At 42.2% G+C, this 17,983-nt stretch overlaps 1 protein-coding gene across 1 annotated transcript in view; it reads left to right on the top strand.

Moving 5' to 3' along the window:
* LOC126278938 (lachesin-like) overlaps nucleotides 1–17,983 on the top strand; it is a 593,085-nt gene that overhangs the window by 442,185 nt on the left and 132,917 nt on the right. The window contains exon 4 of the mRNA XM_049979215.1: nucleotides 17,112–17,282. Coding sequence (XP_049835172.1) covers nucleotides 17,112–17,282 — 171 coding nt within the window. The remainder of the gene's footprint in view (nucleotides 1–17,111; nucleotides 17,283–17,983) is intronic.

Below are 17,983 nucleotides of genomic sequence, written 5' to 3'. Positions count from 1 at the left end.
TTATACCACTGGACTGACAACAACCAAATGTGGTACACAATTCCCTTGCCTCAGGCAGTAATTGCTTTTGGGGTAAGAACCACATTCCCTTCATTGTTTAGGAGATATGACGTCATAACACTGACATGCGCGAAAAATTACTGCACTGTGAACGATGTTTAAATTTATTACTACTTTTCTACTACTGTATTCACAATACCTTTTGCTGATAGTACCCACATATGCCGCTCAAAGTAACTAAGATATTGTGTTATTGTATGACATGTAAATCAATTGGCATGATATCATAAACACTGAGACAGGCGTGGGGGGGGGGGGGGGGGGGGAGGCAGCAGCTGCTGCACTGTCCATGGCGTTTAAATTTATTGTTTGTCTTCTAATAACTGTATTCGCAACACATTTTGCATGTAGCATCCACATAAGCCGCTGAATGTCACTACAACATTATATCATTAAATGACAGTTTGTCCAGGACTGTTGAGCTCCGTGGCTATGGATAATGATGTTTTACTATAAAAATCCAGCGACCAGCCACTTTTTTAAACGCGTTTTATTTATGCCAGTATGCATTTCAGGTTTGTAACCATCTTCAGCTGGCAAATTAAATGTATCTTCCGTTTCTACAGCGGTAAAATATCGACAGCAGTTTGGATGCTACAGCTGGCTTGTGCAAAAGCAACGATTCCAATCATTTACTTCAATTTAGCGAGTTTAAAGTCACGCATTATCAGTTGTTCATTTCACTTACATTCTCCTCTCCGTTTTTCTTGGCCTTTCTTCTTTTTTGTAACAGCACAAACACTTTTTGTCACGTATTTTACACAGGCGCACTGCGTCATCCGCATGTTGTCGACTGACGGTTTTGTTTGGATACAAGCAGTTTATCTATGGACACAGTTATATTTTATGAATGTTTTGAGGTTCTAGCTAAGCTTCTGTTTACCAAATATTGACTGGGGTGATAGAAGTATTGTAAATACGATGTATACTAAGTTTTTTTTTGGTAACTTAGTCAGTATTGAAGATAATAGACTAACATAACTCATTTATTCAAAGCAGTAATTCATACATTTACAAATAATAAAGATAGATTTAAGATTTTTATGTTGTATATTATTACATGCATTTGATGGGTTTATATTAGATTATTTTATTTCTTGATTGTGCTTAGTAAGTGGTTTGATAAGTAGAGTGTGAAACGTTTTCAGAAATATTCGGTTTGGTAACTCTGTTTGGTCGTTAAGTATGTCAGAAGGGGATGCATGTTTATGTGAATGAATGTCGATTTCTTCTAAGACGTTTATTATTTTTCCTTTGTTGGCTAGGTGGAGAACTTGTAGGTCATGGGATATGTCTGTTACTTGATGTTCTTCTTCTGCTACATGTTGGGCAAATGTGGATTTATTTAATTTTTTCAACGAAGAGCATCCATGTGACTTCAAAAACGTATGTTGAAGTTTCTACCTGTTTGGCCTATGTATGTTTTGGACAGTTAAGTTTGTATATTCCTGATTGATTGAACGGATTGGTATTATTTTTAATGTTATGGATAGCTTTGTCCTTATTTTGTTATTTGTATTGTGATATCTGTTCCTCTAAAAAGTTTTGCTATTTTAGTTGAAAGTTTTCCTACAAATGGTAAGCTTACATTTTTTCCTTTTGGCTTTATTGTGGTACTCTTTTATGTTGATACATGTAATTTGCCAGTAAAGAACATTTACTGAAGATGGATGCTAACTCGAAATGCATATTGGCATGAATAAAACACATTAAAAAAAGTGGCTGGACGTTGTAGTTTTATAGTAAAATATCATTATATGACACGCAGATCTCGAGAAATAACGTCATAGGCACTGAGACGCGTGAAAATCTGCCGCCTGATTCATGTGGTTTAGATTCATTACTCCTTTCCTACCCACTCTACTCACAAAATATTTCGCTGACGGTATCCACATATGCTGCAGAACGTACTTACACAAATATATCATTTTATGACACATGATTTACAAGATGTAAAGCCACAAACACTGAGATATACGAAAAACTGCTAAATCATGAGTGAAGATTTTATTTGTTTATTCTTTACTGCTAAGACACACCTACAGTAGAGTCTGCTTAACGGAATCCCTGAAATCTGGCAGTGCTTTTGATAGTTTTTAACTGAGAAGTGCGAACAGCAGTAAGCGAAAGCGATAGCTGTTTATAGAATTATGAAGAAGTGTTGCCTTAGAGACGTCAACAAAATCGCGTTGTAGAAACGCGAATTAGTTGCGATTAGTGAGCAGAAACTGTCCGGCATCATTTTTCCTAATTTGGTTATTGTACTTATTAATTTTTACACTATGCATATTACTTTGTACGACTGTGTCTTAAATTCAAAGGTGCCCTTACGAGTTCATGCAAATTACTTTTTCGACACTTCACTACAAATGTAGTTCCCTTTTTGTTTTCTTTTGCGAGAGAAAACTGGCCTATGTTTGGTAGTATGTAATTAAAGTACTTACTATTGGAAATGTAAGGCCGCGGAATCTTGGAGGCTGCCTGTGTGATTTACGGTTGCGTGAGTTAGGTAAGGCGCTGCACCGTACAGGCTGAACAGGCGCTTTGCACGCGTCCTCTCCAGCAACGCTGCGGGCGGCAGGGAGCGCTAAACACGCAAACGTGGACTCCCCACAGTCGGACACAACAGGAGCGAGACCCCCGCGGCTCCTCGCACAGTTGGGGGCCTGGTTCGCATGCGTACGTGCGTTCTGCGCGCAGGACAAGCAACGCCTGCTCCACACTGGAGGATGAGGCGATGGTGGGGGGGGGGGGGAGGGGGAGGGGTACTTGACAAACCACGGGCTGGCTGGCTGCCTGTCCTGGAGCATAAGGCTCGCGGCACGCCGCCGCTAAGACCGCTGCAGCGCGGCGCAGTACACCTGTACAGACCACTGATTCCAGCTGTCAAGTGCGCGTCCAACTGCACCTAGGCCACAAGTTCAGTGTAGAACTCACGAGTAGAATATAAATACGCCGATGACATTGTAATTCTGTCAGAGTCAGCAAAGGACTTGCGAGAGCAGTTGAACGGAATGGACAGTGTCCTGAAAGGAGCGTATAAGATGAACAAGGATAATGGAATGCAGTCGAACTAATTGGGAGATGCTGAGGGAATTAGATTAGGAAATTAGACACTTTAAGTAGTAAAGGAGTTTTGCTATTTGGGGAGCAAAATAACTGATGATGGTTGAAGTACAGAGGATATAAAATGTAGACTGGCAATGGCAAGGAAAGCGTATCTGAAGAAGAGAAATTTGTTAACATCGAGTGTCAGGAAGTCGTTTCGTAAAGTATTTGTATGGAGTGTAGCCATGTATGGAAGTGAAACATGGACGATAAATAGTTTAGACAAAAAGAGGATAGAAGCTTTAGAAACGTGGTGCTACAGAAGAATGCTGAAGATTAGATGGGAACCTAATTGGTATACAGTCTGGACGAGAAGACTTGCTTTTATTCAGTGATTTCAGTTGCTTCACTACTCCGAGGATATTTACTTCTACGTTACTCATGTTGGCAGCTGCTCTTGATTCGAATTCTGGAATATTTACTTCGCCTTCTGAACATGTAACACCAAGAAACATTCAAACACAATTTAACGGTAATGTAAGACTACATCCAAATGAGCTACACTAAACGTCCGAAAAGGCCTTGATGGTCCAATGGTACTGACCGACGCTGTGCCACCCTCATCCTGTAGGCGTCACTGAATGCGAGTTGGAGGGTGTAAGTTGCCGTGACCAGAACTGCTACATCTCAGTTAAGTACGATCTCAATTATCCTACAAGGTTTGAGTGCAGTCCACTTTCCAACAGCGCACTGCAGACCAGGACAGCCACGTATCTCAATGATACCCAAGCTCGACGCAACTTAACTTTATTGATCTGATGGGAACTGCCGTGACCACATGGTAATGCCGTTGGTGTCAAATTAAAATTAATCTTCAAAACATATACTGAAGTGAAACACGTTTAGGCTTTACAGTCGCCCCAACATTCCGACAATGGTAAACAGGAAAATCCTGAACCCTTCGACTGCGGCTACAGTTCGAATGTGAAGCGCAACCAGAATGCACAAGCGTTGCTTTCGTAGAACCCCAACGGCACGATGCTCGTGCTGTGAACCACTGATAGGTAGCACTCCTACGGAAGTGTTCACTTGTCTATTCTCAGCACGGCCTGCCCTGGAATACTGTCCGCCCAACCGAAAAAGAAACCATCACCCGTCAGTCTGTTAGCTGCAATCTGAGGTCTGAACTCTACCAGGATAACTCACTTTTGACCACATGAATTTCAACTTTGTCCATACTATTTACACTCTTCTATGCTGCTGCTTTGTTGTCCTACCTCTGCAGCTCTCCAGCAGACGACTACATGTTGACTTCAGCTTCCGGGCCTGCACCAACAGTGGCCACCCTGTCCTCCACATATATGGGGCTGCTGTACTGGATCCCCCCATGAACCATGGACCTTGCCGTTGGAGGGGAGGCTTGCGTGCCTCAGCGATGCAGATAGCCGTACCGTATGTGCAACCACAACGGAGGGGTATCTGTTGGGAGGCCAGACAAACGTGTGGTTCCTGAAGAGGGGCAGCAGCCTTTTCAGTAGTAGCAGTGGCAACAGACTGGATGATTGACTGATCTGACCTTGTAACACTAACCAAAACGGCCTTGCTGTGCTGGTACTGCGAACGGTTGAAAGCAGGGGGAAACTACAGCCATCATTTTTCCCAAATGCATGCAGCTTTACTGTATGATTAATGATGATGGCGTCCTCTCGGGTAAAATATTCCGGAAGTAAAATAGTCCCCCATTCGGATCTCCAGGCGGGGACTACTCAAGAGGACGTCGTTATCAGGAGAAAGAAAACTGGCGTTCTACGGCTCGGAGCGTGGAGTGCCAAGTCCCTTAATCGGGCAGATAGGTTAGAAAATTTAAAAAGGGAAATGGATAGGTTATAGTTAGATATAGTGGGAATTAGTGAAGTTCGGTGGCAGGAGGAACAAGACTTTTGGTCAGGCGAATGCAGAATTATAAATAGTAGGTTTAATAATGAATAAAAAATAGGAATGCGGGTAATCTACTACAAACAGCATAGTGAACGCATTATTGTGGCCAAGATAGACACGAAGCCCAAGCCTACTACAATAGTACAAGTTTATATGCCAACTAGCTCTGCATATGACGAAGAAATTGAAGAAATGTATGATTAAATAAAAGAAATTATTCAGATAGTAAAGGGAGACGAATATTTAATAGTCATGGGTGACTGGAATTCGGCAGTAGGAAAAGGGAGAGGAGGAAACGTAGTAGGTGAATATGGACTGGGGCAAAGAAATGAAAGAGGAAGCTGCCTGGTAGAATTTTGTGCAGAGCATAACTTAATCATGAAAGAAAGTTGTATACATGGAAGAACCCTGCAGATACTAAAAGGTATCAGATAGATTGTATAATGGTAAGACAGAGATTTAGGAACGAGGTTTTAAATTGAAAGACATTTCTAGGGGCAGAAGTGGACGCTGACCACAATCTATTGGTTACGAACTGTAAATTAAAACTGAAGAAACTGCAAAAGGTGAGAATTTAAGGAGATGGGACCTGGATAAAATAACTAAATCAGAGGTTGTACAGAGTTACTACCTACAGGAAAATGAAGGAGACCTCTGGAGAAAAGAGAACCACTTGTATGAATATCAGGAGCTAAGATGGAAACCCAGTTCTAAGCAAAGAAGGGAAAGCTGAAAGGTGGAAGGAGTATATAGAGGGTCTATACAAGGGCGAAGTACTTAAGGACAATATTATGGAAATTAAAAAGGATGTAGATGAAGATGAATTGGGAGGTATGATAGTGCGTGAAGAGTTCGACAGAGCACTGTCGAGCAGAGTCGAAACAAGGCCCTGGGAGTTGACAACATTCCATTAGAACTACTGATGGCCTTGGGAGAGCCAGTCCTGACAAAACTCTACCATCAGGTGAGCAAGTTGTATGAGACAGGCGAAATACCCTCAGACTTCAAGAAGAATGCCGGCCGCAGTGGTCTCGCGGTTCTAGGCGGGCAGTCCGGAACCGTGCGACTGCTACGGTCGCAGGTTCGAATCCTGCCTCGGGCATGGATGTGTGTGATATCCTAAGGTTAGTTAGGTTTAAGCAGTTCTAAGTTCTAGGGGATAATGACCACAGCAGTTGAGTCCCATAGTGCTCAGAGCCGTTTGAACCATTTTTCAAGAAGAATATAATAATTCCAATCCCAAAGAAATCTGGTGTTGTTAGATGAGAAAATTACCGAACTATCAGTTCAATAAGTCACGGCTGCAAAATACTAATGCGAATTCTTAACAGACGAATGGAAAAACTAGTAGAAGCCGACCTTGGGGAAGATGAGTTTGGATTCCGTAGAAGTATTGGAACACGTGAGGTAATACTGACCCTACGGCTTATCTTAGAAGCTAGATTAAGTAGAGGCAAACCTACGTTTCTAGCATTTGTAGACTTAGAGAAAGCTTTTGACAATGTTGACTGGAATACTCTCTTTGAAATTCTGAAGATGGCAGGGGTAAAATATAGGGAGCGAAAGGCCATTTACAATTTGTACAGAAACCAAATTGCAGTTATAAGAGTTGAGGGGCATGAAAGGTAAGCAGTGGTTGGGAAGGGAGTGAGACATGGTGTAGCCTCTCCCCGATGTTATTCAATCTGTATACTGAGCAAGCTGTAAAGGAAACAAAAGAAAAATTCGATATAGGTATTAAAAGGCATGGAGAAGAAATAAAAGCTTTAAGGATCGCGGATGACATTGTAATTCTGTCAGAGACAGCAAAAGACTTGGAAGAGCAGTCAAACAGAATGGATGGTGTCTTGAAGGGAGGATATAAGATGAACATCAACAAAAGTAAAACGAGGATAATGGAATGTAGTTGAATTAAGTCGGGTGATGTTGAGGCTATTAGATTAGGAAATGAGAAAATTAAAGTAGTAAAGGAATTTTGCTATTTGGGGAGCAAAATAACTGATGGTGGTCGAAGTAGAGAGGATGTAAAATGCAGACTTGCAATGGGAAGGAAAGCGTTTCTGAAGAAGCGAAATTTGTTAACATCGAATATAGATTTAAGTGTTAGGAAGTCGTTTCTGAAAGTATTTGTATGGAGTGTAGCCATGTATGGAAGTGAAACATGGATGATTAATAGTTTAGACAAGAAGACGATAGAAGCTTTCGAAATGTGGTGCTACAGGAGAATGCTGAAGATTAGATGGGTAGATCACATAACTAATGAGGAGGTGTTGAATAGGATTGGGGAGACGAGAAGTTTGTGGCACACCTTGACTAGAAGAAGGGATCGGTTGGTAGGAGATGTTCTGAGGCATCAACGGATCACCAATTTAGTATTGAATGGCAGCGTGGAGGTTAAAAATCGTACAGGGAGACCACGAAATGAATACACTAAGCAGATTCAGAAGGATGTAGGTGGCAGTAGGTACTAGGAGATGGAGAAGCTTGCACAGGATAGAGTAGCATAGGGAGCTGCATCAAACCAGTCTCAGGACTGAAGACCACAACAACAACTGTATTGGAGTCCTGTAGCCAGTTCCCACTTGTCTTCCCTCGCGCCTCTTATCAGACTTCTCTGCTCGCCTGCTGCCCTACCAACTATTCGATTACCAAACAACGAGGCAGCTCTCCTGTGTCGTCAACCTGCTGTTGTGGGGTCTCCCCAGGCATCTGCTCAGCGAGCTGTCATTGTTGCTGTTCGTCAGCCAGCTTCAGGAACCAACAACTCAACCACTCAAAGTAAAGTTGACTGTGCGCCCTTTTAGGGCTAGTGCAAGACTCGAAGAGTTATCCTGAAGCTGCTGTACAAGGCAACCTGAAATGGCTCTTCATTTTATTTTTTAATTCGAGGTTTTCCAATACTCAGAGAATAAGTTTTCCCGCTGAGCTGAAAGCTGTTCTGGAAGCAGTTAATTAGATAATTTATCTGCGAGTAGGCATTAGGAGTGATTAAAAATGGAATGACCATATAAAATTGATCGTCGGTAAGGCAGATGCCAGACTGAAATTCATTGGAAGAATCCTAAGGAAATGCAGTCCAAAAACAAAGGAAATAGGATACAGTACAGTTGTTCGCCGCTGCTTGAATATTGCTCACCAGTGTGGGATGCGTACCAGATGGAGTTCATAGAAGAGATAGAGAATACCTGACGGAGAGCAGCGCGCTTTGTTACAGGATCATTTAGTAATCGTGAAAGCGTCACGGAGATGCTAGATAAACTCCAGTGGAAGACTGTGCAGGAGAGACGCTCAGTAGCTCGGTACGGGCTTTTGTTGAAGTTTCGAGAACATAACTTCACCGAAGAGTCAAGCAGTATATTCCTCCCTCCTACGTATATCTCGCGAAGAGACCATGAGGTAAAATCAGAGATATTAGAGCCCACACAGAGGTATACCGACGATCTTTCTTTTCACGAACAATACGAGACTGGAATAAAAGGAAGAACCGACAGTGGTACTCAAGGTACCCTCCGCCACACACCGTCAGGTGGCTTGCGGAGTATGGATGTAAATGTAGATGTAGACACTTATACACCGATTCCCGCCCGTTTAAAACAAATTAAACAAATGGAGATCCAAAGAAGAGGCACCGGTACTGAATGCAAGGAGTTCCAGCACCTTGAAATGCGTGCTTCGGTCAGTTTAACGGTGTTTGTGGCGAAATGTTGGAGCGTGTTGTCGTGCAGATACATCGTTATAGACCTCCGCTTTTCTTTCGACTTGCAGGCTTCAATTTTTTGATAGGCACATCACTGTTAACGTAACTGTTTACTTTTACCTTCTTCCGCAGGGAATATTCCAAAATTGGCTCTTGTACATCCCAAGATATGGAGTTTCACTATACCAGCAGAAGGATGATCCGCTAATTTCTCTTTGACTGAAGATCCAAGGCGCTTTCACCCATGCTCTGAAGTTCGCTCTCTAGTTCAATGTAATGAACTTATGGTTCACCTTCAGCTTCACCTTCATTAGTGTGAAACTGCAGTAGCTGATGAAAGGTTCTTAAATGAATACACATGTACTTTGTATCGGCTTCTTTGGATGTTCATATTACAATGCTTTTGCGTAGGTTGAGCCAGTTATGGAAGACGCCATATGGTGAAGGATGACCAGTGCGCGCTTGGTTTCCCACCTCATCAACATTAACTTGTCAGTCACTCAAAATCAGGTCACCCACATGTGCCGTACTATTATCAGTACTGAATGTGACTGGGCGTCAAGCCCTTTCCTTTTCCTTGACACATTTTGGCCGTTTTTAATTGTTCAGTCAACTAATAAACTCTTTAGTGAAGTAAACTATTATCCCCATCTTGGGTTGAAAGTATCCTGTAGTTTTAGCTTCTGGAGCGTCATAAGACAAGAGAAAAGGGAATAGAAAATGTTACTCTACGTCGGTGCAAACGTAGAGTAGGACAGTCGCGTGTCCTTCGCAAGGAATCACTATTGAAACGAGTGAATTCATGACATCAAGAGATTTATGGCTCTATATGGCATTTTAGTTTGTTTGGAGAGAGGCATGTGGGTCCTGAAGGTGGTATGGTGAAATGCTGAAACTGGTAGCCCACAAACTACAATAACATCTTGAGATATAATGCTGTTAGTGAATTACATTGACATTGACAAAAGTCCTGGATGGTCGGACAGTGTGACGGTGAGATGGCAGTCCACGATGGTGTCACATGAGACGGTACTCTTGGACAGTCAGATGGGGCCACTAGCGAGACCGCAGTCCTGGATGTTCATAGGTCACAATCTAGCAAAATCTTGGGTGGTCCGTATGCAGTGAGATGGTAGTCATAGAACTGTCTCCATTGAGACAGTGGTCGTGGATGGTCGGAAATGGCGTCTAGCAAGACGTAGTCCTGAATGGGTAGCAGCGAGCAGGAGGACGGGCCGGAGACCAAGTCCGCCAAAGCAGCACCCAGGAGACATTCAGCTGGTGAGAGAAGACAAGTGTCCATGCAGCAGGGGCATGAGGTCGGTAGGTGGGAGAGGTGGCCGTGATTGCAGCCCTGTGTACTGCGGCATTCACTCTGTCAGCAACGTAACTGGCACCATCCGAAACCGTGTCCGTACCAGGATGATCTGCCCACAACAACCTCGGCTGTTTATATTACTGTCTGACTGCTTCTATGCGATCTCCCGTAGTATTGTTGGCTGCGGATTTCAGTGGCGACAACCTGCATTGCACGTTTGTGTGACTAGTTGTTGCACAGGCGAATGCTGGGGGATGAACATTTAGAGATAGAGAGTGTTTTCATTTCCACATTGTGTCGTAGGCCAAACGACTTATTTACCCTGCCTTTGTCACAACAGGAACCATGTGATATTGTCATTATGAAAACATTTTTTTGATATTAAACTGAAACAGAAGTAACGTACGAAAGGTCAATGCTGTCGCTGAAAATGTTATTCCGAAACTCGTTGCAGTGAAGCATACCAATACATCCATATCAATGTACATATTCCACAAGCTGCCACACTGTGCGTTGCGGAGGGTACCCTGTACCACAACTAAACATTTCCTTTCCTGTGCCACTCACAGATAGTGAGGAAAAACGGCTATCTCTATGCCGCCGCATGACCACTAATGTCTCGTATCTTACCTCCAAGGGCCATACGCGAAATATATGTTAGCAGCAGTAAGATCGTTCTGCAGTCAGCTTCAGATGCCGGTTCTCTAAAGTTTCTCAGTACTGTTCTTTGAAATGAATGTCTCCTCTCGTCCAGGGATTCCCACTTGAGCTTCCGAAGCATATCTATAATACATGCATCCTTATCTAACCCACCGGTAACCTAGGAACTCGCCTCTGAATTGCTTCGATGCCTTCTTTCAATCCGACATGGTGCGGATCTCAAACACTGGAACAGAACTCAAGAATCGGCCACGCTGGCGTCCTATATGCGGTCTACCTTGCTGACGAACTAAGCTTTCCTAAAATATTCCTTATGAACCGAAGTCCACTACTCGCCTTTCCTACCATGATGACAAATATCTCGACAGAAAATAGCATATTTCTAACAGAATATTTTTAACATAATAGCTACAGATACAGACAAAGCTTGCCGGTATACCAGTCAATGTGCCTTTTAAACTAGTTTTGGTGTGTGAGTGTGTGTGTGTGTGTGTGTGTGTGTGTGTGTGTGTGTGTGTGTGTGTGTGTCTTTCGTTCTAATCAATGAACTGGTATCCCGTGCCATCAAAAAGTCCTTTCATTTGGACTGCTAATTGCCAGCGATAACTCATTGCGCGTTGTGGATGTTAGTAACGAGACTGCAACTTCAGTTTTCACAAAATTTGCTACCATGTAAGTGAGCCATTGAATCTAGGGAAATTAGAAGTAAAGACAATCGATGCAGTTGAGACACGGTACTGCAGAAGAACGTTGAAAATTAAGTAAATTGATAACCAATAAAGTTATGACGACAAATTCTAAAGGATAATATCTATAAGAAAGAGATCGGTTGATAGGACATCAAAAAAGCCACTCAGACAAAAAAATTGTATTTCACTAAGACTGAAATAAAGACAGTAATTAACTAAGCTGATGGTTGTAGGTAACGTTCTGAGATGAAGATATTAGCACACGAGAGGAATTCGTTGCGGACCGCATTAAACTAGTCTGATTTACGAAAAGAGAGAAAAAAAGTCACATTTAGTGCACGCAACCAAGAATTTAATTTCCCATGGATAACTATCAAGCTGAAACAGGAGACGCTATATGTACTTCAGAAAAGAAAGTGACATCTGACATAAATTACCTGTATTAAAAGTTTATGCAATTTTGGGGTCGTATGTATTGTGTGTGTGAAATATTATGGGACTTAACTGCTAAGGTCGACAGTCCCTAAGCTTACACACTACTTAATCTAAATTATCCTATGGACAAACACACACACCCATACGCGAGGGAGGACTCGATCCTCCGCCGGGATCAGCCGCACGGTCCGTGACTGCAGCGCTCCTGACTGCTCTGCTAATCCTGCGCGGCTCGTATCTATTGAGAGCAGGTCAAAAGAAAGTACTAATATCACTTTCCCCGGAAAGTTGCCGCAGTTTAAAGAGAAAAAAAATCTAAATGGTTTTATGCGTCGCTACGTCATCCCAACGTAGACGCAGCATCGCAACTCACAAATGAAGCTACCGTAAAAACCGTGGGTGTTAGGCTGGTGCCCAGAACCAGAAAATTACGTGGAGATTTTTTAACGATAACGACATCCCTCGTTTCCTTCAGGAATTCAAAATTGCTTTCTGTTAATGATTACCTTCCAGAAGAAAACCAATAACACAGGTGCGTACTACACAACCTACTAACCACCTAGATGAAGAAATGAGAATATAATTAGACTTCAAAATTAATCATCTGTTATCGGGACAGTTTGGAGTTTTATGGAAACTGTATAAATGATTAGAAGTACAGATTCCAGCCCAACTGACATACTTATCTCCAGTTGCGCCTGTTACACTCCGAAAGAAATTCGGGATAGGGAGGTATTGTGTCAGGCGGAGACATGTATTTCGCAGATCTCTCAAAATCAACAATTAGAGAAAGAGATCTCATTACGAGTATAAAAACTTTATAACGTGCATTTGCTAAAAGCGGCGCTATATCGAAAATCATTTTTCTTCAGTTTAAAGGTCGTAGTTCGTTAGAAACATGCTGGGGACTTTTAAATTCGCTCTCGGCTAGGGTCAATATTGACACTGGTTCTTCACCATGAATGTCAGGTTTAGAATTTTCGAACATGTTGTGTGTTAGCGTGTTATGAGATGTAAGGAGGCCTATAGTCTTTCCTCTACGAATGGCTTCCGTCACCAACGATCGAGTGAGCCCCAGCTAGTTTAGTCCACGAGACCCAGAAAGCAGTAGATACCAGCGCCCAAGTTCATACAGTGTTCCTTTACTATCGGACAGAGTTCTGTACAGTTACGTATTGTTGTCTCATGGGAAAAACAATACGAGTGTACGGAACATGAGACCAGGACATAAGACCAGCTGTGTGACAGAATTAAAGAGTTTTTAGCATATTGAACACAACATGTCATTCCCAACGGAGAGAACACTTCACTTGTAAAGGTAACTAGGGCATATCTCATGGAAGTGTCGCACAACTATTATTTTTCATAATATATACGAGGGGTCTTCAGTAATTATTGCAACAGTTTTTTTTAATAAAAGCAGTTAGGTTTCATTCATGACCCAATACATCGTATTATTCCCCACCCTATGACTACTATACCCTATTTTTCTACATATTTCTGTTGAATGCCATGGCCTTTGGTCTCATTACTCGTAGGACCTGCATTCCTGCGTGGTACCAGTCTCCTCGTCGATGTCGTTGTCATCGTCGTGCTCCATCAATAACCTACCTCTCATCCACGTACTACTTCCCGCACAGTGCATCCTTCATTGGGCCCGACAGATGGAAGTGGGTAGGCGCGGGATCCGGCAATAGGATAGATGATGAAGGTCCAATGGAGGTTTCTTGCGATGTTGGCACATGCCTCGCCATGCGACTCACCGTGCTTTTATTCACTGCCAGGTCACGGTAGACATTCATCGAGGACCATTAAATATCAGCAAACTTCTGCTTTTCCACCAACAGAAACTCAAAGACAGCTGTCTGCTTGGAACGCAGCACCGTTATAGACCTCATGACACTAAAGGATATGAAACGGCAACTTTTCACAATGTCGCGTAGCAAATTCCGCTCTTTAAACGAATAAATGTATAATGGTTAACGCCGAAAATTGCATATGGCTTTTTACTGATGATGTTGTTATAAACAGTGAAGTCACGACACCAGAAATTTTGCGTATGCTGACTGTTCCTTAGGACAACTCCGAACGTTCAGTCATCATTTCGATCCAGCAGCCCTTATAAATCAATCATTAAACAGAGGAATTAACGGCATTAGCTACCAGTGGGTTCTGATTGGTATCATTGTGGAAACATGAAGATTTGTTTCTGACCATGATTCGAAACCCGGGTCTCCTGCTTATTAGGCAGATGCACTCAAAACTGCGCCTTCCGGAAACAGTGGTCAGCTTAACTGCACGAACTACGCTAGCACGCCTTCTGTCAGACCCGAATTCTCACCTTTTCCACACACTATTAAAGTAGTGCCCTCGCTCATCATCCTCAATTCTCGCAGCATTTCGTTGATTCCCTTGAGAGTCCGAAAGAACAGAGACCACATAAGTTACTAGGGACGACCAACTGATCATTTCACTGCAGATGCACAACACGTTCGAACTGTTCCAGGTATCTGTTTAATGCCACGAGTAATGGGGAAAGGCACCACATCCGTAGTGTGTGACTAACATGTTTCTAGGTGAATCAGCCAATATGCTGCTTCCAATTACGTAAATTTTGCAGCAAGATCATGGAGGAAAAGTTAGAGAGATAAGAGCTCACATGGAGTCTTAAAGAATCGTTGCTAGAGCGAATCATTCGCTGCTTGATTTGGAAATGGGGGAAGGGCAAAGCGGTACACGACATACAGTCCGCCACATCTCGTAATGTAACTTGCGAAGTATAAATACAGATTACCATGTTCTCACACCCCACCAGAAAGCAAAAGCGCTTGTAATCCAGCGCACCCTCACGGAAATCAACTCGTATAAATGCTTTCAGCACTTGAAGCAACGAATGGATTCTAAGTTAGCCGCTCGTTTAAGAACACTACCACTAACTGATGTGATTACATCGAGTGTTTTGTCTAACTCTTTGAATACCAAATGTCTCTGAGAAGAGCAAGATCATCTCTTTATTGAGTACATCAGGCTTATCGAGTCCGTTGAACAAGGACGCAGTTCAACGCCAATAACTAAAATTGACGTTCCATGACAAATGTTTAGTTATTCTGAAAATCTCGATCATATCGTGTCCAGGTGATATAGAGATATGAAGAGGCTGGATATGCATAACCTTGCATGCAGGCACTCCTTGAGCTGCTGAAGTAATTTCTTCTTTAAGATGCTGTATTTAGTAATTTCCTGTAGTGCAGTAGTTTACCTGCCACATTTATTAATGACCTAAGCAAACAGTGTATCTTTGCTATAGGTTATTTGGTTCTCAGTTGATTTCCATAAGGTGTAACTTAATTCGAAACGACCTTAGGGTAACCCTTCTGTGAGTAATTACTTAGCATTACGACCATTTATAGTTTAATTAACAAGAATTTATTTTATGTCAATAAAAGCTGAAAATAACAATCCCATAATCACTCGAGATTAATAGGGGGAGCCTTCCTTCAAATATCACTATAATTAATTCCAATCTTTGTTTAATGTGGGAGTGCGTGCGGCAAGCCGACCGTCCTAGTTAAGACAATAATCACGTTTTACTTCCGTGTTCTAACTGGTGCTGGGACTTTTACGAGTATGGGCCAGTGAATTATCCTGACAACAATGTGTGGCTGTACAATGACAAGGGTGGGTCATCCACCTCTGTGCTTCTTACAACATACCGCGACTCTCTATAATTGGCTTTGTAATGTAACTAGAAACTAAACAAATGATGTGTAGCATATATTGCAATAATCGATAAACACCAAAATTAGTTACATAAAAGAGGACATTCTGTCGAAACACATTAGTGAGGTATGTAGACACCTCAGTGGGGAAGTCAAGTTGATTACTGTGTACAATATTATCAATGGCATCACGAAAGGGAATATAATCACTTAAAATGAAATCATTAAATTTGAGTCAGTTTCCACCATAAATTAAAGAAATATAATCGTAGCTAAGTATCGGTAAGGATGCGTGAAATATCGAATAAAATCTTGTAGGTTCAGCGTTTAAGTAAGCTATCCTGAGAACACACCAATGTCGCAGCTAAAGATTACTGTAGAAGTTCATCAATTTGCTTCACCGCCCGCTAAAGTTAATCATGAAATAAACTAACACTTTTTCCAGTTACAAAAGTGTACTTGACTTGACACTAGAGTAAAACCGTCTATGTTCCATATTGTGCTCAAACACTATCACATGTAACAGTTTCAATGTGTTTAAACAGTGTGGCTGCATTGGCGCCAAGAAACTACTGAATATTGCCCATACATGTCACCCCATTATCCTCACGAACAGGCTCTCTGCCCACAAAAGAGAAGAAGAGAACGAAGGGCAGTAGCGCCTCGGGAACCAGACGACCTTAGTTATGCTCTTCACTTCTCGCAAAATTATATTAAAACTGTTATGCTCATCACTTCTTACAACAGTATATTAAAAACGACCGTAACTGAAAATTCATTATTTTTGTTACAAACAAAGCTACTTACATTAGTGCTTCCTCACACTGCCCACATTCGCATCTTACAAAACATTGTAACATACACACTACCGTAATAATACATTAATAAAACATGAAACTCAAATATCATTTACACATTTGAAAACAAGAGAATAGAAGAAAATATGCCGGCCGCTGTGGCCGAGCGGTTCAAGTGCTTCAGTCTGGAACCGCGCGACCGCTTCGGTCGCAGGTTCGAATCCTGCCTCAGGTTAGTTAGGTTTAAGTAGTTCTAAGTTGTAGGGGACTGATGACCTTAGATGTTGAGTCATATAGTGCTCAGAGCCATTTGATCAATTTTGAAGCAAATATATATTAATGCAACATGTGTCTTATCAATAAAGATCACAACTTCATGCATGATTACATGGTACTAATTTAAGAACTAGAGCGCACACAATGTTGTGCAATGCTGTATTCAATTCGAAGAGTCAAGAAGCACAACTTGCCCTCTAAACTCACTATGTGAATGATCTCAGCATGGACGGGATGTTAAATTCGACATTTCCTTCCTTCGTTTATTTCTTAGTAATTTCAGGATAATCGATACAGTAGATAATTCTGCCGCAGCAAATTTTAATGATAATTCTTCAAGAAACGCATTTACAGTACAGTATTCGCTGTGCGGAGAGAATGGTAGCTCAAACTGTTTGGCTGAGCAGCAATTCACAACGATCTACGGGTAGAGGCGCATTTGAGCTAATTCCTATATGTTCCTCCTGTCCGCAGTGCCACCGGACATCTTGATTGAAGAGACGAGCGGCGACATGGCGGTCACCGAGGGTGAAAACGCCACCTTGCGCTGCAGGGCCTCAGGGCGGCCAACCCCTCGGATATCGTGGCGACGGGAGGACGGCGAGCACATAACGCTACGGCTGGGCGCCCGCAACCTCACGCAAGGTTGGTATGATCCGGGCTTTACGGCCCCCTTACTTAACGTCTAGCCAGAACTACAACGATCTACTCTGTGTTCAAAGTATAGTGCCAACAAAAGGCGCTCTCGTGTCGAAAATTCTGTTGATGTGGAGTACTTTCTCCACATCACAGACCAAGAATCACAGGTCGTGATCAAAAATCTCTTACACGCTACTAATACCATGACAATGAAACTATTTTACCTGCATGAAATGTCATGTGCTGTTAGTTACATTGATTTTGATTGTCCATTCCCGCTCGGTGTTCCAAAGTTTCACGATCAAAATTATACAGATGGTAGAGCACTGTAAGATCTGAACTATGAGATAAGCAATTATTTTTTGGAAATTTATTTTTTATTTTCTGTTGTATTAAACCGCTTACCCTTTATGTCGACAAAATATGCCCATATCAGTTTTTTAAAGTGACGATCACATTTCCGAATCTTATTCAACTAAATACACTCCTGGAAATTGAAATAAGAACACCGTGAATTCATTGTCCCAGGAAGGGGAAACTTTATTGACACATTCCTGGGGTCAGATACATCACATGAGCACACTGACAGAACCACAGGCACATAGACACAGGCAACAGAGCATGCACAATGTCGGCACTGGTACAGTGTATATCCACCTTTCGCAGCAATGCAGGCTGCTATTCTCCCATGGAGACGATCGTAGAGA

The sequence above is a fragment of the Schistocerca gregaria genome, chromosome 6 (genome assembly GCF_023897955.1).
Source record: "Schistocerca gregaria isolate iqSchGreg1 chromosome 6, iqSchGreg1.2, whole genome shotgun sequence".
Classification (NCBI taxonomy): Eukaryota; Metazoa; Arthropoda; class Insecta; order Orthoptera; family Acrididae; genus Schistocerca; species Schistocerca gregaria.
The sequence above is the reverse complement of the archived record's forward strand: the minus strand, read 5'-3'. Positions and strand labels throughout refer to the sequence as shown.